Source organism: Aquila chrysaetos, chromosome 7, assembly GCF_900496995.4.
Source record: "Aquila chrysaetos chrysaetos chromosome 7, bAquChr1.4, whole genome shotgun sequence".
In the NCBI taxonomy this organism is placed as follows: domain Eukaryota; kingdom Metazoa; phylum Chordata; class Aves; order Accipitriformes; family Accipitridae; genus Aquila; species Aquila chrysaetos.
In genome coordinates, this window is record NC_044010.1 from 1,343,820 (window position 1) to 1,364,839 (window position 21,020).

The window sequence follows — 21,020 nt, forward strand, 5'->3', positions numbered from 1 at the left end:
ACTGGAACATCACACAGAGGGGGCTACATAATAGAAATGAGATGAAATCCAGTGTTAAGAAATGAAGATGTTCCCTGTCGAGGATTTCTTTAAATGAAGAACTTTTAGGGATTGAAAGTGAAGGTGTGAATTGATCACAGGAGCTGTCAAAGTCCTGAAATCTCAAATAAAGGCAAATATAATTTTGTGAGTTTGAGAAGATGTGTTTCAGAGAAAAATGGAGAATTATTAATAACATCATGGAAGGCCTGAGATCTTATCTGGGCTGTTGTGTATGCCCGTGTTTGTTCATGTTGAAGGGCAGATTGACTAGAGTGGCTGCAAAGCTGTTTTCCTGTTAGGCATGTCCTGTTAGCTCATGGTTGTCCATCTGGTGTTTGAGTTCATTCTGCTAATTCTAAAATATACCAAATATTTCTTTCAAAATGTTTTAGAAACAGAAGAAATTTTGTACTCTGAGTATTTGTTAGCCTGAATTTCTTTTTACAGTTAAAATCCAGGGCTTCCTCAGATAGTTTGTATGTTTAATATACAGGTAGTAGTCACTTAAACTAAAAAGGGGAAGAAAATGTTATTGTCAAGCATATTGCAAGAAACATTAACACTTTAAGCTCAGACACCTAAACACAGGAAGAAAGGGGTCTCTAAGCTGTTAAGAATGACGTAGGGAACGTCTCATGTTCTGAGATTTATCTTTTTGTAGGACCTTTGTTTAAAAAAAAAAAAAAGCCATTTCGGGAAGAGCCTTTTCAGCAGAATTAGGCTGCTGAATTACTTACCTATATGCTCAGGCTTTTATGGTGTGTTCAGTGCAATCTGTGACTGATCTTGAATACAGTAGTTTTATGTCCCTTAACAGTTTTTTAAATCTCAGTTGGCAGAATACAGTAATGCTTGAAGTGATACCCGAAATGTCTTCTGTGAAAGTCAGTTCTGATCATCAGAATTCTTATAAACGATTGTCAGGTAGCAGCAACTTAAAAAGGGGTTCTAATAAGAAGCACATTTCGGTATCCTCTTTTTTTTTTTTTTAAATCTCTTAAAACTCCTTATGCTAACTGAAAGAAGAGGAGGTTAAAGTAGACTTGATTATACATTTGATGTATTTTAAATAGGAAACCTAAGCTGTTGAGAGTCTGTATACACTCATGTTGCTCCATTTTAAAGTAAAAAGCGCACAGGAGATCATTTATCACCTGGTGATTCTGTGCTTACGGAATCTGAGGTAGGTAGCATATTTAATACAACATGTTAGGGCATTTGAAAGAGACCTTTAAAAGCCCTGTAGAGTAACTTTTTATATAACGTAGTTTCCTAAATTTTGTATTACAGAGCTGCAGATATTTACAACATATTGGAGATTCTGCATCTGTATGAAGATGCATGGAAATACTGAGGTGTTTAGAATTTGTTTCCCAACCTTTTTTGAATTTAAAGGGGGGATGTAAGGAGGGAAGTAGCAGCAGAATGGAGCACTAAGAGTAGAGACCTGATCCACAGCCCATTGATTTAAGGGGTGCGTGGTCTTTCCACACAGTTCTATAGCTATTGTTTTATCCTAAGTAACTCCAAAGTGCAGCATTGTACATGTGAAAATCATCATGGGTAGCTATAAATGCTGATCCACTGAGTTACGTAAGACAGACAGTACTTGGAAATCATAGACTGAAAAAAGGCCCCTCCGCATAAACAGTGGCAGGATTAGAGGCTGGGGGTGGAGAGGAGGGGAAGAATAGCACTGCTTTCTTTGCAGGAGTGAGCATTTTCAGTGGTTAAACCATCCTCACCCAACATTTCTCTTTCCATTTCATTTTTCTTGGAGGCCTTGTCTGAATAGAAGGAACACGGGGTTGTGTTGAATTAACTTAAAATGTGGATTTGGAGTGCGAAAAAGCCCCTGTACTGACTTGCAAAGTGAATTAAGCTAAAAAGCAGCTAAAGGCCCCTTCACTTCTGAGTGAAGACAGGGGAATATAATTAGTTTGGCTAATTCCCTGTGTGGAGAAATGTTAAGATTTATTAGTGCAGTTTTCTTTTTAGCCCAGGCTGTATACTCTGCCTTATAGATCTCAGTTCTTTCTTAATAAAATATTAAACTTATTCATGCCTTGCAGTCTCTGAGAGTAAAATAAAAGATTGTTGGTCTGATGTGAAGAACTGGCACACTGAAGTGACAATTCTGTGAAATTTTGCTTTACACCTTCTGAGTTACTGGAAGTCAGGTGACGGGATATAGGGAGGGCAGTGGCTGGAAGTGCATGGCTACAGAGATTGAGATGGAGACAATATAAAATGTTATGTTGTTGAAGAGTAATTATTTTCTGATTTCTCTTTTTTAATCGCATTGTAAAGGAACCATGACGACCTCAGGAAAAGAGAATTTCCGACTGAAGAGCTACAAGAACAAATCTCTAAACCCTGATGAGATGCGTCGCAGGCGGGAGGAAGAGGGTCTTCAGCTACGGAAGCAGAAGAGAGAGGAACAGGTACTGTGCTACAGTTGTGATAACTGTAATCAGTCCTTAAACAGTCTTGTCTTACACTGTCTCTGGCTCTTTGCTTCTCCCAAGCCCTTTCTTAGTTGTTCCTGCCCTGCCAAATTCATACATAGTCAGTCTGAAATGAGTCACTTGCAGAATTTACTGCCTCTCCTGCAGGCTCTACAAAACCTCAGAGTGAGTGCCTCTCGTTCACTCAAGTGTAAGATTGGCTGGAGCAGCTTAAAGATGATTTGAACAAAGCTGTCTGACCTTGCACTGAAGGTGATTGAGGAACTCCTGTTTTGTTTTTTGTTTATGGTTTTTTGTTTGTTTTGGTTTTTCTTTTCCTTGCTACCTGAGTTGTGGTGGCTATAATCTCTGTTCAAAGAGTGGCAAGCTGGGGTGAAATGGAAGGAAACACTGTGGCTAGAATAGAAGGAGGAGAAGGTCTGAGCAAGTCCTTATAAGTTGCAGTAATGATTTCTTTGAGGGGAGAAATAATTTGTTGACTGATTCTTCTCAGTTTTCTGTCTTTAAGTTTCAGTTCATGTATGAATTTACAAAAGTTCATACGAAGTTTATGCCCATAAGGCTGGTACCTTGAGTAGTGGATTTAGTATGTGTTGCAGGCAAAATGGTTGAGAAAAAAGCTTGGAAACTAAGCTTCTCTACCTGCTCATGTCTTGCTAGTTCTTACTACTTCATTCACATTGTAAAGTGGCAGGCGCTCTCCAGGTTTAATCAGGAAATGGCAGCAGTGACAAGACATGATGAAAACCATCTTCTGATAAAAACAGGTAGCACTGAACAGTTCTTCCTTTTGTTCTTAGTTGTGTTCATTGGAAGCTTTAAGGGATTGGTTCGATTTCAAACAAAGTTATAACAAAGCCTTTTTCATCAATGTTGAGGTTTTTGGAGTTAGAATGAAGACAGTAATATGGTTGTGTTTGGAATGTTAGGTCAAGTTTGTAATCTGTTCTGTTTAATACTGTTTTCACAGTGTCAATACCAGATGCTTTCAAGGAAAGGCAGGGGAGAGTTTCTGAGAGGAAATTGCAATACTTGTTGATTTTGCTCGGTATCTACAGGTAGCATTTCCAGACCTCTGGTAGTGCAGACTGTTGTTGGTCTTACTTGTAAAGCCGTTACTAAATTAGGAAAACCGTGAGTCATTTTCTGTCTTATCTGTGCCTCTGACCTCCCTTGGACCCAATTACCACAGGCTCGCTAAACAAAGTGTGTGGCAGTATTTCCTTCTGTTAAGGAAAACTGTTAGTCTTAACTGGACAAACAGTGGAGCAGAAGTAGAGTTGCAAGCAGAGTCTGCAGCTCTACAATTTCAGACCTTCTACAGGTACTTCTCTTTTATGTATTCGGCACATAGCTCATTGAAGTTTGTTTAAATTCCCTGGTTTTTGGTGTTTGTTTGGGTTTGGTGTGTGTTATGAGGTTTTTTTTTTGTTTTTGTTTTTTTTTTTTTTTTTTTTTGTAGCAGAACAACCCCACAAAAACAACCTCAGGCCTCTGAATTTTCACATAACTTGGCAATGTATAAATTTTGGTTTAAGGCTGTATTTGAGCACATGTTTGAGCTTGAGTGGGCACATCATATAGTAGCTTAGAAGGAATAGCATTCCATAAGGATGCCTATCACTGACCTAGGGTTGCTATAGACTTAGCAGTTTTGCATACTGTTTCCTCCCCATATTCTCTGGAGGGAAGAGTAACAGCAGGTCTGTGTCAGGCCTCTGTCTTGCCTGTCTGCAGCGGTGCAAATCTGACATGGCTCAATGCTGGAGTCTTGCTTCCTGAACTTGACAGGCCAAGCAGCACCCCCAAAGCCATCTTGTCATTGCTAATGTTTCTTCCAATGAGACAGCTGGATTAAAGGGAGAAGCTGCAGCCTCTCTAGCTCTCCTCATGACATCTCAAACTGAATACCTTCTCTAAGTGGTAGCAATCAAATTCTGTTCATCCCAGTATAATTTCAATCCCATATGGTCATCCTCCAAAGCCTTCTCTTTGCCACTGTAACTCAATTATCCCAGCCTCTGCAGGTGTTCTACAAAGATCTGTTATATACAGCAATTTTTCAGGTCTTTAAGCCCCAGCATCCTCTGCAAGAAAGCAATTGCCTGGAAGCTAGAGATAGCTCGTAGATGGAGGGGGAATGTGAAGAAGAGAAGGGAATATCAGTGAGAATTTTTCAGAAATTTTGGGAAACAATATTCTAGCACATTCATTGCTGTTTTCGTTTACTCCATGAGTAGCTAAACTTTCTCCATTTACTGTCAGGAGGAGTCCTGTAGCCAGTATACTAGCTTCTTTCAGGTGATAGCATATGTCATTTTTACTGCAGCCTAATGTGACATACTCTGTATATATTGGCTATATAATATATACTAAATACTTTCTCTCTTTAGTTGTTTAAACGCCGAAATGTTGCAACAGCTGAGGAGGAAGCAGAAGAGGAAGTGATGTCGGATGGTGGCTTCCATGAGGCTCAGATGAACAACATGGAGATGACTTCTGTAAGTGATAAGAAAGGAATACAGTGTTTGCTGAAACTGGGCAGGCCTGTTGTGCAGTGACTTGAGGGGAATGGAATTCCAGAAGAATGTGAAGAGTGGCATTCAAAGAGTTTATGGATGGCTCTTAAACACCTGTCTCAGTGAACTGCCCTGAAACAGGTTACATGAGAAAGAATGTTACCGGTTGAGTGAGTGGTTGCTCAGTGGATATGCTTTCAAGAAAATTAAGTAAAATGTCATTGTTACAGGCAAGCTGATTATTTCTTGGTTTTGATGTTCACCATTATGGGTGATTTTTTCAACTGTTGCCCAGAGTTGTTGGGGTTTTTTAATCTGAAATTCATAATGCTTGAAATGTGAAAATGCAAACCAGGCAATGTGTTACTGCAGTTTACAAAGTAAAAAGGGGCTCAGTGGAAATCCTTGTTAGTGGACTTTCAAGCAGCACCATTTTTAGCTAGGGTGTTGGAAACACAGCTGGGCCTAGCTTATCTAGCTGCATGTATCCTTAAACTCCTTTCCAAGCTGGAATTTCATCCTACAGAAAAAACTTTTAGTGGAAATTAGGCTTTTCTGCTTTCTCCCTGTTGCTTTACCACTTCTTTCTCTCCCTGGAAAGAAAAATGGTAAGGGATTTGGGCTCTAACAGAGAGGTTTAAGGAAAGTGCAGTCTCACTGAAAAGTCTGACCACTGATCTTCACACTTGTGTCTGCATTCAGAGTATGCCAATGATGTTTTCATAGAATTCAGGCTGGGCTTGGTTTCTGTTGGTGGTTATACCAGCCTTGAAAATTACTGAGAAACAGAGACATTCCTATAAACAGTGTGATAGATCACTAATAGAATATATTGGTTTACTCTTCAAGATAGTCTTTAAATGCCAGACAAGTCCTAAATACCATTTAATCATTTGTGTGGAAGCTTACATGAAGTGACTAGATGGTAAAAAGTAAGGAAAGGAGCCTGTCTAATTGAGATAGATACTACCATTATACAGTTTACTATTTTAAATATCATTAATTTCAGGGTCTTAACAGTTGGAGCTGTTAGCTGTTACAGACAAATCTACACTTAATGATGCTGCTTATGTAGATGTGCATGTATGATGACTCATTTGTTGTCTATAATGGACTTACCTTGGTTTTTACTCAATAAGAGATAAACTTGATACCACTTTAACAAACGTTGTAACCTTTTTACCACTAATCCCAGGTTTTGTTTTCCCTCTTGCTCTCTATCACTCTCATTCTGTCTCCCCCACCTGAATCCTAGAGTGCAGTCATCACCTCTGATATGATTGAGATGATTTTCTCCAATAGTCCAGAACAGCAGCTTTCAGCCACCCAGAAGTTCCGAAAGCTTCTTTCTAAAGGTAAGGGCTGAAATTACTTGGAAAAAAATGTAGAAGTGTCCCTGGCATATGTTTTTACTTTGACAGCAATAAAGATTGAGTTTCATACACAGGTTTCTGGATGAAGCTCTGTTTTGCAAAATGTCAGCAGGTGTATGTAATAGTCACTTCTTTTCTTGAAATCTTTGTAACTACTAAGTGATGCAGATGTGATGTCTACTCCTGAATGTAAGTTTAAATATTGTAGGGAGTGTCTCTATGGCTCAAATATGCTGGTATGCCGAAGTTTCTCTGCATGTGTGCATGCCAGAGTGACTTCACAGAACTGCTGCTCTAAAGTTGGTCTGCCTGAATTACTGAGTGCATTAGTGTTTTGAATCATGTTACCCTCATTACCTCAGAATTCAGGCTGGAGTCTTCTTATGGTGACAGATAGGCATCCATTGCATTTTAGTAAAGGTAAAGCAGTATTGTAGAAAAAGAACACACTCTCAGAAAAGAGGAGTCAGTATGTCCTTGGATATTATTTTGAAGCGGTAATTTGAGAATTTCCCTACAAAGAAATGAATGTATCTAACTTTGGTTTTTATTTTAAATAGAACCAAATCCCCCAATAGATGAAGTCATAAGCACACCAGGAGTGGTGGCCAGGTTTGTGGAGTTCCTCAAACGAAAAGAAAACTGTACATTACAGGTATACAAATATAAATATATCTATGTTCCTATATTATGAAGGCATTTGGTGATGCAAATGAGGTAGAAAAAAATCAGTGATTTTTTAATTAGCTGTACTTCCTCTCTTTTTCTTCACTAGGTTAAAAAAGTTATTTTATCTTTAGGGTTTCCAGCAAGGCCTCTGAGGACAGGAGAGAGAGAGAGAGAGAGATGTCTGAGTTGCATTGTGTGATTGCTAGGATGGGCTCTTTACAGTTTGTCATGTAACAAAAACAGAGTTTGAAATTTGGACCTCAACAGATGAAAAGCTATTAAACTAAACTTTAATGTTTGTCTTTTTTGTGCTAATTGAAGACAGTTTTAAATCTTCAGAATTATGACTTAACTTTAAAAAATTTTAGAATTAGAATCCATAATGATAAACATAGAAACTGTGAAACTTACTTGCTTTGGTTTGAAAAACTAAATTGTGTTTGCTACAATGGTGGTTAATTTGTCTTGGACTTGCTTCTTGGAGCTTTGTCTCATTTCCAGCTGTCCTTTTTTCTGGTCAGAGTTCCTTCTGGGTTAGTAGAAAGTGAAAGAAAACGAATCATTTAGTGAAGAAAAAAAATGTTAACAGGTAACCATTAAATACAATATAGAGGTTAGAATCAGTGTTCTTTCAAAATGCATAAGGCAACAAGTTTGTTAATGCCATGTGAAATCCAAATTTTGGTGAGTGGAGATATGCACAAAATTGATACTTTTTTTCTTACACATTAGGGAAAAGGTTCCATTTATAGGAATTACTTTTCAGATTGATATCCACAGAATTCCAAAGGTCTATTAGCTACCTTTGAGGAGTCTGTGGACAGTAACTAAGCGTATGTATCAGATTTAAGCCAGTTGGTTTGCAACTGTGGAAAGTTTGTAAGCAATTTGATATTAAAAAAAAAAAAAAGAATGCCTTTTATTACTTACAGGGCTCTAGCATGGAAGTCTAAGACAGGCACATAAAGGGAAACAAGCTCCTAATATTTGAATAGGAAGGGAAAATAAGGGTAGAGGATACTTCATCAAATGCAGTTACATCTCTAGTTTAAAAAACTTCAAAAGCAATTGTAGACTGAGTCAAATTCTCATGGCCTTACTTGTGTAACATGTATTGATTTTTACACAGAAAGAGCAAAAATCAGTCAAAGTTGAAACTTGCCGAGCTTGTCTTAAAGAGTTTGTAACAAAGCATTGAAAATATAAACTTGAGTAGAACCTGGTGGCATCCATTAGGAAGCCAAAGGGCAATTTCTAAAATACGGGTAAGAAACCTCTGTGCTTGAAAGATGACTAATAATACTGTATCACAAAACACTGGATGATCACTTCAGAGAAGGTATAATTACAGGAAAGCAAGTACATGTTATGTTGGCCTTAAGCTCTGGCCTGAACATTTTGCTTCTAGTTCATTAATGATGAGTCTTGCAGTTTTGACATTGTGTGTTTCTGCTTTATTGGAGCCCATGCTCTTTGTATTACAACAATGTATTTTGGAATCATTTATTCTGATCGCATGTTACCAGGAGATAATTTCTCCTTTAGTTGATCAGGAGGGTAGGATTAATTGTATTTTTAAAACTGAAGTCTTTAATAATTAATAACACTTTAAAAATTAAAAGCCTTACAAGTCTAGGCTTAATTGTTGAGTTCTTATTTCAGGCCTGTTTCAGGATTCTGTGCATCTCCTTAGCAGAAGTTGCTTTTGTGATTAAATCCTAAATATAAGTCTTTGCTGCTCTTAAGAGATAGCTAGGCTTGGAAAGTATATCAGGATTTTAACTGGAAATAAAACTTAATAAATTTTAATATTTAATAAAATTCATTGGTAATGTCAAAATTGGTCATTTATAGCATACAACTTTCTACTTTATTGTTCATTGTTTTTTACCTTTTCATTCAACTTTTAGCAGTCTTTGTTCACTAGATTCTGAATGTATCTGATAGGATTTAAATTTGCTAGTGTAGTGTAATAATTTTTGGACTGAAAAGCATGCAGAAATCTACCAAAATCTAGATTTCTAGAATCTATATTTTCTGAGGTCTATATCAGGTAGTGTTGAAATTTGCATTTCAGCTTAAAAAGTTAATGTTTTATCAAGTTAAGATTAAAATAAAAATAAATTGCAAAAACAGATCAAAAAATACAGATTTTTAATTCAGGATCTCAGTTTTGCTTAAAGTCTTGAATAAAAACATCATACTCTAATAACTCTTTGCAGCCATACTGATCACCAGGTGGAGAGGAGTACTTTGCTGTAGTTGCAGAGTTCTACCAGATTGTGATCACAAAGTTGTTTGTGTGGTTTTTTTTGTTTGTTTTGGTTTTTTTGTTTGTTTGTTTTTTTAAATAGCTTTTATTTCCTTTATATCCATTGAGTTTTGTCCAACAATGTTGACAGTGTCTCTCTTCGTACATCTTCAGGAATGTCATTGCTGATTCAGTGAATGCAGGTATCAGGTGTCTTGTGGGAAGACTCATTTTTTGTGTATTGGTTTTTAGCCAGTAGGGAAAGGCAGTAGAACAGACCAAAGGTAACATAATTGCATAACAAAAAATAATATTTGAAAAGCCACAGCAAACCCGATCTTGTTCTCATAAGGAACTTCTGCAAATTTTGATTTTAAGTGATACCAATAACTCTTAACTCTATGATTCTGATTCTTACTTTGCAAATTGTCTGTGTTAATAATATCTCATGCTTTCCCTATGCCAATTCTTTCTGTCTTTAAAAGGCATTTAGTCTTCGTTTTTGGTGTGGCATAGAAGGCTCCTAGTAAACTTTCTTTTTTATTTTGTTTTCCAGTTTGAGGCAGCGTGGGTGCTGACAAATATTGCCTCGGGAAATTCCCTTCAGACTCGAATAGTGATCCAAGCAGGAGCCGTCCCCATCTTCATAGAGCTGCTTAGTTCAGAGTTTGAAGATGTACAGGAACAGGTAAAGATTAAGAACGGTGTTGGGTTTTTTGTGTGTGTGGTGGTTGGTGGGGTTGGTTTTTTTTTGTTTGGTTGGTTTTGGTTTTTTATTTGTTTTGTTTGGGTTGGTTTGTTTTGGTTTTGGTGGTTGGTTTTTTTTTTTTTTTTCTTTCTTTCCCCTGAAAGGAACAAGGCTATCCTGTAAGAAAGCATTTAGAGGAAATGTAGTGTTTGGCAGTTTTGCACAACAGTTCCTTTCTACCTAGTGTGTGTTAAGATATCTAAGCAAGTACTGTATTTTTCTTTTTCTGGAAATTATATATTTAACCACAACCAATGTGGTAATGCATTATGATCTCTAATGGGTTAATGTTTTTCTGTGTATTGAGGAATTCAAGAAGTCTTGTTTACAAAATTGCTTTACAGATGGAAAGTTCATGCTTGTTTCTCCTGAAGATAAAGCATGAGTGGAAATTGTAGTTTGTTCTCTACCTTCCTTACAGAGTAGGTGAATATTCTTTTAAGGCCCAAAGGGATCAGTGCAAAGCAGAGACGAAACATTTGACTCAGTAATTGCCACATGAGGTCCATAACTTGTGTTTGAACAAGGATGTATTTCAGACATGTAATCTTGCTTTGAAGACTTAGGGTGATGAAATATTAATCATGTTGACAAATAGAGTTTCAGTTAGGATTAAGATTAACTTGAAACCATGCACCTTTACTGTACAAATTTGACTAGCTTTGGGTCCGGGTGTTTGCTTTTGTTTCATTGTCTACTCAATTAGTAAGCTCTGTTTTTTCCTATAGCTACTTACATAGCTTAAGCTTTTCTTGAGCAAATTAAATTAAGATCTGAATTCTCATTATAAGGCTATTTCTGAGGTGATTGGTTTGTGTTTTTGGTGACCCTTTTCCGAACGTTTCTTTGTTTCAATATCTTTTTGTGGTGGTGAAATTACAAGCACTGGGTATTCCAGTAGCACTGTTCCAGCAATGCTGTTTGCAGAGATAGTACCTCATTTTAATTTCTACTTGATACTTTGGTGTCTAAATATCCAAGATGTCTTTGCGGACTCTTTGCCACAGAAGCTGGCTGTGAGCTCAGGTTAAGCTGATTATCCAATATGATCCATTGTTCTTTTCAGAGTCACTGACTTCCAGGGTTCAGTTCTCCATCCTGTAAGTGACCTCTATTCTCTGTTCCTAGATGTCTGACCTTGCATTTGGCTGTATTGAGATGCATGATTGGAGAAGTCCCGACTCATAAGCATTGGATCGCTTTGTGTAACTTGCCTTTCTTTCTTATAGCTGGCTCAGAATGTACCACCTGTACTTAAGGTTGCTTAACATTTTCCACAAGACAGACAGATTTTTATTTTTATTTTCTCAGTTGCTTATAGCTTTCTAGTTCTTTCACTCTGCAACTTTTCATTTTCAATGGTCTGTCTCAGGATGAATTATTTTTGAAAAGTTTTTTTTAAAAGAAATTGAATTCAGGTGCTTGAGAAAATGATACTAAAGGAAATAAGAAATTTTTTTTGTCCATTTTTTTAGCCTCCTTTGAGGAAATGAGTCTGTCTGTTGTTGTAGAAACTAGAAATGTGATAGGGAGCTTGCCAAAATGGCAGATGAATGCTATGTTCTGCCCATGTGAAAATCCATCCAGACTTAGCTATGTGATGCTTTTTAGAGTTTGTTGTTTGGGGGTTGAAATTGGTGGCATTACTTTCCAAATTCAGCCATCACTTGTATGGTGCTGTTCCTGCAGAATGATTGATGCTTTGAGTGTGGTAGGGGCTACTCCAGTTTTTTGCTCCTAATGATCTTCTGTGCAAGAGCTAACTTGTTTTTTTTATTAGGTTGTTGTTACCATCCCTGCTGATGTTCAGAGAGCAGGTGGGAAGAGCGAACCTGTTTAGAATGAGTTGTGCAGCCTTCAGCCTTAAGATGTGTGAATTAACAGAAGAGCTTAGGGGCCACAGTTAAGTAGTTTATCTGTCTCCTTCCCCCTCTGCCTCCTAATAAACTGCTGACATGTTAAAGTTCAGACTGCAGGCAGGCAGAGTGGGTTGTAATTACTGCAAAATATTTTTCTATGCAATTCAGGTGCTGAATCCATGATCCCTCTGTTACCAATAAGTCTCTAAATACTAGTTACAAATTGCTCTGTAGTAAGCTGTGCTAAAGAAGGAAGATGTACCACTGCGAAGTGTTACCTACACCTTTTCATAGCAGGTTTCTGGGCTGCAGGTGTAGAGATTGCAGCACTGCTCACAGCTGACTTTGGGTTTGATGCAGGCCAACATGAAAGAAATTCTGTTTTTTCCAACATCTTTAAAAAATACCAAACACTTCACCATAGTATCTATTAAGACAAAAATTAAAAGCATTAAGCACTTAAAAGTTAGCTCTCATACTTCTGCATTACAGGATAGCATTAATACACAATTGCATAGTATTTTTCCAGGTGACTCTCATCTCATTCAGTATACGTACAGATTGTTGCCCTGGTAACAAATCGGTGGGTCGTAAAGGAGGCTTTTATTTGTCACACTGTGGCCCTGTTTGTTAAAGTCGGAACACGTTACAGTGAATGAAGGAGAAAAGGGAAGAGATTCTTATGATTAAGGCAATTGCAGGTTTCTGATATACATTTATCTACTGCCTAGTGTCTGATGCTGGACAATTCGCTTATATCAGTTTTCAGTAAGTGGATACTAGTTCTGTGTTTTTTGAATGCTCAGTGTGAAATATTTCTATTTCGCTTTGTAGTTGAGGACAACTCGGCACTTCTGCAAGTGACTTTTGTAATTAGGTCTGTGTTTTGAGCAGATCTGGTCCTGGACTTCTGAAGCTGGATTCCTGAAACTGGGAGATACTTGGCCATAATTTTCTCCTCTGTAAAATGATGATTCTTATCTTCTCTCACAGTAGCACTGTGAAGATTATTATTTGCAAGCAACTCTTGCTACATTTGCAACAAATTACAAAAATACAGGAAAATACAGAAAATAAAACTACATGTTCAGGGCAGATGGGCCAGAAGCTAGCCCTACAACCATATAGTAAAGGATGAAGAGAAAAAGAAATATTGAAGGCTGTGTTTAGTAAGCCATTCTTTGTGCTAAGTGGGATAGTAATTCTGTCGAAGGAAATGTTAGTGATAATATAATTTTGAATATGTAGCATAGCATAAACTAAACAAAAAAAAAAAAAAAAAACCAACCCCAAAAATTCTAATTTGATTTACTGGCTAATTGTTATCCACTGTTTTTGTCTTACAGTAAGTCAGTCTCGCAGACTTATACCATTGAATTTGTCTTATTTCAAACTTCCCTTAGCAGTAGCTCAGGAACAGATACCAGTTTACCTTACCTGATCATGATTTTCCCAACAGTTATTTTTCATATTTATAAGCTAGTTTTAATCTAATGTGTTGCACTGTTTCTTTTGCATATGCTAGTTTCTGAGTCTAGTGTGATTCTAAATCAGCGGTTTTATAGAAGTCTGCGTGAGGGAATCTTTATGTTTATTAAGCAATATGTATTTTAATGAAATTATATCTTTTTAGAAGATGTCTTTTTGCAAGATCTGTTTCCCATTAAGCTATGCAGGCTGACATTTAATTACCCTACCATCCTTTAACTCTTTCATTGTTTGTATTGTATATCAGTCTTTCTCAGATTGTATATCAGTCTTTCTCTGTGATCAGTGGTCAAATGATTTGGCATCCATTTTTCCCATCAAAGAAACTGAGTTTATTACAGAAGCTACGTGTCCATTATTTGTGAAAAACGCTTTGGCTACATCTCTCCACCTCTACCAGTTCTGTTTTTGGTGTACTGATTTTTAGATTTAGTCAGTGGCATACGTCCTAGCCTTCTTCCACTTATCACAGTTTTTTTTCTTCCAAAAGACACCTAGAAATTTAGATATGCCAGCCTGAAATTGTTTATATTGAAGGACTCCAAAGCCCTTTAGACATGCTTAAGGTTGATCTAGCTTCAGCCGTGTCTTAGCTGCAGTTCTTTTCTGAGTTCCCTTGCTGATGTATTTAAAACCCAGATGTCAACTTGGGTTTCCTTGATGAACATTGAATTTCCTTCAAAAACCATGCAAGGCATTACGCTCCCTGTCTGAGATGATTGAGATTGTTTCACAGTGACAGATATGTGTCATTGTGTTCTGTTGGACAGCCCGTGGCAGGAGAATCCCCAGCTGCCCCGTTCTCCTTTGGGAATGTTTGTGTTTTCAGCTAAAGCAACCAATGTTTTTTTTTTTTCCCCTCAGTATTTTTCCATTCCTAGTTGTATTGCTGTTCCTTTTGGTAACCATCATTTGTTTGGCACAGGTGACCTGTGAGTCTGGTGTCCAAGTTCTGTTTGGCTTTTACATCAGCAGTCCCACTAACTAGGTCTTAGTAATCAAAATGTGGAAAAACAGTTGAGGCATGAGTATGAGCTATGTTCTGTGTTAGAGTGGATGAGGTGCGAGAAATAAGGAGCTATGACCACCCCAGCCACTGAAAGAAAGGTGTTTTCTGTGTTGGGGCGTAGTAGAAGTCATCTCCTAGGAATGTGGCCTTACGATATCCTTCCTTGTGTCCACTTATCCAATCACACTTGTATGCAAGCTCATCTTCAGTGTCTTCATCCCAGCATTAGATCCATTTCCCAGGTCAGCAACCAAAAGTAGAGAAGGTGTTGATTCTCACTTCATAATACTTCTTCTCCACCAAGAGGCACAGACTCTACGCGCTGTTGGTGGTTGGTTTAGCACTTGGTTTAAATATCCAAAGCCCTAATGAAATAATGCCTGAGAGCCTTCAGAATCCAGGGGAAAGTGGAGGGTTGTCAGAATGCACACAGATTATTCACAGAAGGCACCATATGGCTCAAAAGTACTCTACAAAACTTGCACTTTACTGTTATTGACTGCTGAAGTTGTTCAGCACTGCAGGAAAAAAACACTGGAGTTTAATAATGAGAAAAATAAACTGGAGACCTGCAACAATCCCTACTCCACTATTAGCCATAAATGGAAATTTATACAGGTGTATAAAAATAGAAGCTGCAATTGACAACGCAGCATTAGCGTTTTCAGTTCACACACAACTTTGCTACCTAAGATGTTGGTTAAAAAGTCAGACTACAAATCTTAAAATTACAGATTCTTTTCATCTTCAGGTCTGAATGTAGATATTGAAAGTACTGAAATAGAATTTTTTTGAGAGTAAAATTTTTTTTTAATTTAATAAACTCTGAAACTTAATGGAATTAAATATCCTTTTACCTCTGCAACTATCCAGAAAAGAAGATAAAAACATTTGGGATGTATAGAATGAAGCCAAAATGTTCTGGCAAGAAAGCCATTTGCATCTTGAGGAGTGCACAAAAGCAGCAGTGGAAATCATTGAACATTATTCAGACAAACAGACCCTGAAGACACTTGTCATTGTTCACATGTCGTCTGTGGGAACCATGACAGAGCTTTGTATTTATAGCAGTGTCTGATGAGAAGAGTTTAAATGAGCTTGACTTATGTTCCTTGCTTATCTGAAGAGCTGAAGTAACTCCTTAAGGAAAGACATCTTCCTTTTTGAATAAAACCTTCCATATTTTTCTAAAGCTATTTCAATTTCTTAGCATCTTGTGTACTATCAGTCATTATCACTAGAAGGATTTCTTGCAACATCCTCTCTTACCCCAGGTCCTGTGATATCAGGCTACTTGGCCAGAATTCTCTTGCCATAAAAAAATCAAGAGTGGGAAAACAGTAGAGATGCTATTTGACTTCTCTGGTCAGACTTTTTGATGTGAGATTTGCTGTTGCAAAACCAGTCTGTCATTCAGGGTCAGAATGGATTCTTGGATTAAGTGATTATCACTGCTGTCAACCCTAAAAATAGATATTGCTATAATGGCAGAAACAAAGTCCACAGACAAGTGAAATACGGCTTCCAGAGGTGTTATAATGTGTGTAAGGGTGTCCAGGCAAGGAGATGGTATCTTCATACAAAATTACCCACATGTTCAATAAAAGGAAATTATTGCAAAGTCGATTTCACCCCTAAACATTTTTAGAAGATCCACAAGTTTATTTAGAACCAGCTGAAATCTTTGATTCATTCTTCGGGCTTCTCATTGCTGCAGAAATACAAGCATTGCAGTGAGCAATGAGTGTGGCTTCTTACAGTTCTAATACAAATGACATTTTGCAGGAGGTGGCATTTGTTGTCTCTTAAGCAAAATTTTTCCAGTAGCTGCCTTCTCCATCTTAAGTCCATGAGGCTGCCAGACCCAAGGTTATACTTTTATTTCAGACAAACTGTTGTCATAACATAATAATAAAATAATAAGGATTGGTATGAAAAATAACTTTTCACGATGAAGATCAGTTTTGGGGGGACATTGTGTAGTAATGGCTGTGCTGTTTCACAGCAAAGGTCAGTATAGCCTGGTGCCGTGTCTCTGACTGGCTGACAGCAGAAGCGTGAAAAACAGTAGGAGAACAAAACACACTAATCCTTCCCCAGAATAGTCCCCTAGTCTCTTAACAACTTGCAGTTTAGGGACTTCCGATTGATCTATCTATGGGGTGTTATTGGTAATACTGGTACAGAGGAGGAGCCTTTTTATTTTGTATTTAGCAAGCTGACATCCGTATCTACATTTTGTATCTACATCTGGTTTTAGCTGTATTAATTTTGCAGGATTTGCTAGTGGTTTTGGGCCTCTAGAGTGGTTGGAGTCTGATTTTTAAAGTGGCATCTTTTTGTCACCATTTAAAAACATGTTACAGTAGAAATCTGATGCAACAAATCAATTGACATCGTATCGATAATGAATAAATAAGTTTATTTCAGATTATCCAAGAATTTCCTTTAGGTAACAAATTTGGCTTATTCTGTCAATTTTTTTAGAGGAGCAATTTATTTCAAGTTGAGATACGGAGAGAAAAACATGCTTGTTTTGTCTGGGGAACTTAGGTATGTTCAGTTGGAGAAATAGTTATGCACTGTAACACATTTTACTGCAAATAAATACATTGTCTTCAACTGAAGAGAAACGTGGGGAAGACATTCAGCTGCTGTCCATGATAAATAGGATTGCTTTTGTCCTCTATGTGCACTACTGGAAGTATTTCCAGTGGTTGTGTAGACATTATACGGGTCTTACCAAATAAGCAGATATATGTATCTATTTGGTGTGAACTTGGTCCTCTGCTAACTTGAAATAAATAACAAATGAGAGTTTCATACACTTTCTTGGTTACAAAGTATCATCTGTAAATCGCATGGAAGTCATAAAATGGCTTTTATACTTCATATAGGCTACTTTTAATTTTTTTCAGTTAAAACTCTCTTACTAGTGGACAGTGATATCAAAAACACCACTTAAACCAAAAGTATAAATCAAAACCAATTAAATCTTTTATTCTCATCATATTACAGAAGATGGATTTCGTGCTTCCTTAATTATCTTCTGGTATTTTAGATCTTTTCTTCTCAAAATGAAGGGTTACAGTAGTACTGATGTCCAAGGGAGAAAATATGTCTTGCATTTTGCCATGCATATGTCTTAATAGGCAACACGGGTTCTGTCTTGTATAGCTTTCTCTTAAAGAATATATGCCAATGCCCATCTGAACGTTTTGATTCTGAATATTGGTTTATCTCGCGTATAGATTCCATTTTCATCTTAGTTGGTGTCAGCATTCTTAATATGACTGTGTAAACAATGCATGCTTTTATGGCTTCTTAGGAAATACTAATATGGGCTGTTCCACACACACATTTTTGGGTAGATACAAACTTGTTTGACCTGTGCTATGAACATCTGGACTTGAACCAGCTCTGAACCAGGAGGAATGTAGAGTTAGTACATTACTAAGCCTGAGGAGATAAGCTCATCTCTTATATTGTGGACAGAACAAGGTTATGTCTGCCTGCGAAGTCTCTGGAGACATACATGTTGGCTGTTTTGGTATTCCTCTTAGATCTGTGTAAATATTCCTGAATCATATAATGAGCTTGGGTGTATATATGTAATACTCAACCAGAATGCATTCCCCTTCTGTACATTGTCCAGGATCTAACAGTGAGAACAGAGTATCTCCCACTCTAAAACATACACAAAACTGGTTGAATTGTGAGAATAAAAGCAATTACTATTCTGTTTTTCGTTGCAGGCAGTATGGGCTCTTGGCAACATTGCTGGAGACAGCACTATGTGCAGAGACTATGTATTGGACTGTAATATCCTGCCCCCTTTATTGCAGTAAGTCTGTTTTAATACGTTTTCCAGAATTTTGCTTGAGTGTCTGATAAGACTGAAGTTTGGTTTTTGCCTTGAAGAATAATAGTGATTAGTTTTGTTGTGGAGTAATCAGACTTTTTAATGGGGGACTCCTGAACTACTTTTGTAATGGAGCTAAAATGGAAACATGTTTTAGGAGCAGCTAAGCTGGATCTATTTTATTCTACAGAGTGGGTGGATGCCTGGGCTTATTATAGAGTCATAGAATAGTTTAAGTTGAAAGGCACCTCTGGAGGTCATCTAGTCAAAGCTTTTCTTCATAGCAGGTGAGATCAGATTAGATTGCTCAGCTACTTAACCAGTCAAATCTGGAACATCAAAGGTAGATTCCGTAACCACTTGGGGCAACCTATTGCAGTATTGGACCATGGCATGGTGAAAAACAATGTTCTGATTTCTAATCAGAATTTTCTATGTTTCACCTTGTGGCAGTTGCCTCTTGTCCTATCATTATGCACCTTTGAGAAGGATCTGGCTTCCTCCTTTCTGTTAAACTGTTGTAGGCAGCAGTTATAGCTCCCCTTACACAGTGTCCTTCTAAGGCTGAACAAATCCGGGTCTCTAACCCTCCTGTTGTGTGTCATTTCTCTAGTCTGCTAATTATCTTGCTGGTTCTCTGCTGAAGGACCATAGTGTTGCTGAAACAGTGATGCCATCTTGTGTTATGACCAAATTAGGATTATTCAGTCTCTGTTCTTTGCAAACTCTGTTTGCAGCAGTGGAGTTTTCCAGTATTCTCATAAAGATATTGCTACAATGTGGGATGGCTATGAGAAAAAGAAACCGAGTTGTTACAGTTGTGGAAAAACTAGGTCTTGCCTTACTGCATTCCTCCTAGGCCAAAGAGCGCTATGGCTAGTCATTTCTAAGCTGTTAGGAAAGTGCCTTGTTTAGAGGCTTCACGCTGTGTTTGACTTAATTAATCAACTCCACAGGTGTCTTTGTGTGAGGTCTGGTCTCACATAAGGGGACTTACAATGTAACAGTGGCTGACACAGCTTTGGTCGGTGTGATAGTCCTAATGTGAGAGGGCAGTTTTGGTATGCAGATCTCATAAAGGTCTCAGTATTACAGTTCATCACATCATTGGGCCTCCTGTGCCTTACGGAGCAGAAGTTGAACCCTGCGGCTGGTGTATGGATGCCACCCCTTAACAGCTGCGGGAAAAGACTGGTTTGGGGTGGTCTGTAGAATGGTGTTCTAACAAGAACCCAGTGGGCAAGGCTCTTATATGCCGGGACTGGAGCCAGTGTGCACAGAATGTCTGTAAATGGTGCTTGCTGTGAGATACGTGACTGTCTTGAATGTTTGGGAAACCCTAAACCTGATTATACACATTTTCTGAGGATATGTTTTGTTCTTCACTAGTTAACATGCAAAAGTGTAAAAGTGGGGCTGATAGTCTGAGACTGACATAAAAATGCAGTTCAGCGAAGAGAGTACTCTCCAAAACTACCTGCAGGTCCTTCTACTTAGAGTAATTTTGTCGCAGTTCCTGTGCCTTTTGACTGTTAATCTGCCACAGCAGTATCTCAGCAATTAAATGAATGCACTTTTAGTGTAATGGTTGTTATTCTTGTCGGGATACTGGGATTCATATGTCTAACATGTGTGTTAGTATCCAGCCATCAAGCATGATTTTCCTGAGGATTTATTTTTACAGAAAAAAAATCTAGCATATTTTGCCCTGGTGTATGTTAAAATGTAGGCCTGAATTTATATTTTAATGATTCATGCAGTTGATCCTACAGGGTTGCCTGGCTTTGATTTTTAAAAAGCAAAGGTTGGAATTTTTTGTTGGTTTGTTTTAGATTGCTTTCAAAACAGAACCGTCTCACTATGACCCGAAATGCTGTATGGGCTCTATCCAACCTCTGCAGAGGGAAAAATCCTCCTCCAGATTTTGCCAAGGTAAGAGATGCTTTAAAGGAAATGTGTTGTGAGGTGGTGGTAGCCAAGTAAGCAATGAGGGTGGTGAAACTTAAACTCAGTAGCAGAAATGTTTCAGAATTTCTCTGAAACAAGGTATGGACTTCTTACAGATGAAGTTTTTGAATGTATTTAGTCCTTTGGGTGGACATTTACAGCCACTGTTTTAATATAGCTGCCTCCTAGCTTTTTGTAACTGTTCTGGTACTGGAGATGACCATCCCACAGAGGAACAAAACTCTGTACGTCTTGGCTGCTGTAGTGCAAAGTATGGCACATCTTAGTGGACAAGTATGAATTCAAGTTGCCAGACATTGTACTGCAGAGGCTGAATAATTCTCATAGTGCTTTTCTGCTGCCATGCTCCTCCGTACTTGTGTAGCTACAGCCCTGCACAGAAGTGCTACCTAGGTCTGAAATTTTCTTGAGTATTGAACCTTGAGATGCCAGTGCCTAGTCGTATAATGTCACATACAAGATTAACTGACATGTTAATAGATCTTCTGGCCCTTTTAATTGCACAATGTATGTATCTCTTCTTAATGTCTTACAGGTTTCACCTTGTCTTAGTGTGCTTTCCTGGCTGCTCTTTGTCAATGATACAGATGTATTAGCTGATGCCTGCTGGGCTTTGTCCTATTTGTCTGATGGCCCCAATGATAAAATCCAGGCTGTGATTGATGCAGGAGTCTGCAGAAGACTTGTGGAATTGCTGATGTAAGAAATTTGTTCTGAGCAAATGTACTATCCAGTTTTTTCCCTAAAATCAAGGTTCAATAGGA

General features: G+C 37.9%; 1 protein-coding gene across 1 annotated transcript in view; it reads left to right on the plus strand.

Annotated features, from left to right (window-relative positions):
* The window catches only part of KPNA1 (karyopherin subunit alpha 1), a 52,718-nt gene that overhangs the window by 10,332 nt on the left and 21,366 nt on the right, over nt 1-21,020 (plus strand). Inside the window, exons 2-9 of the mRNA XM_030020156.2 lie at nt 2,353-2,486; nt 4,904-5,011; nt 6,285-6,384; nt 6,963-7,057; nt 9,879-10,010; nt 18,182-18,270; nt 20,121-20,220; nt 20,792-20,955. Coding sequence (XP_029876016.1) covers nt 2,358-2,486; nt 4,904-5,011; nt 6,285-6,384; nt 6,963-7,057; nt 9,879-10,010; nt 18,182-18,270; nt 20,121-20,220; nt 20,792-20,955 — 917 coding nt within the window. The 5' untranslated portion in view covers nt 2,353-2,357. The remainder of the gene's footprint in view (nt 1-2,352; nt 2,487-4,903; nt 5,012-6,284; nt 6,385-6,962; nt 7,058-9,878; nt 10,011-18,181; nt 18,271-20,120; nt 20,221-20,791; nt 20,956-21,020) is intronic.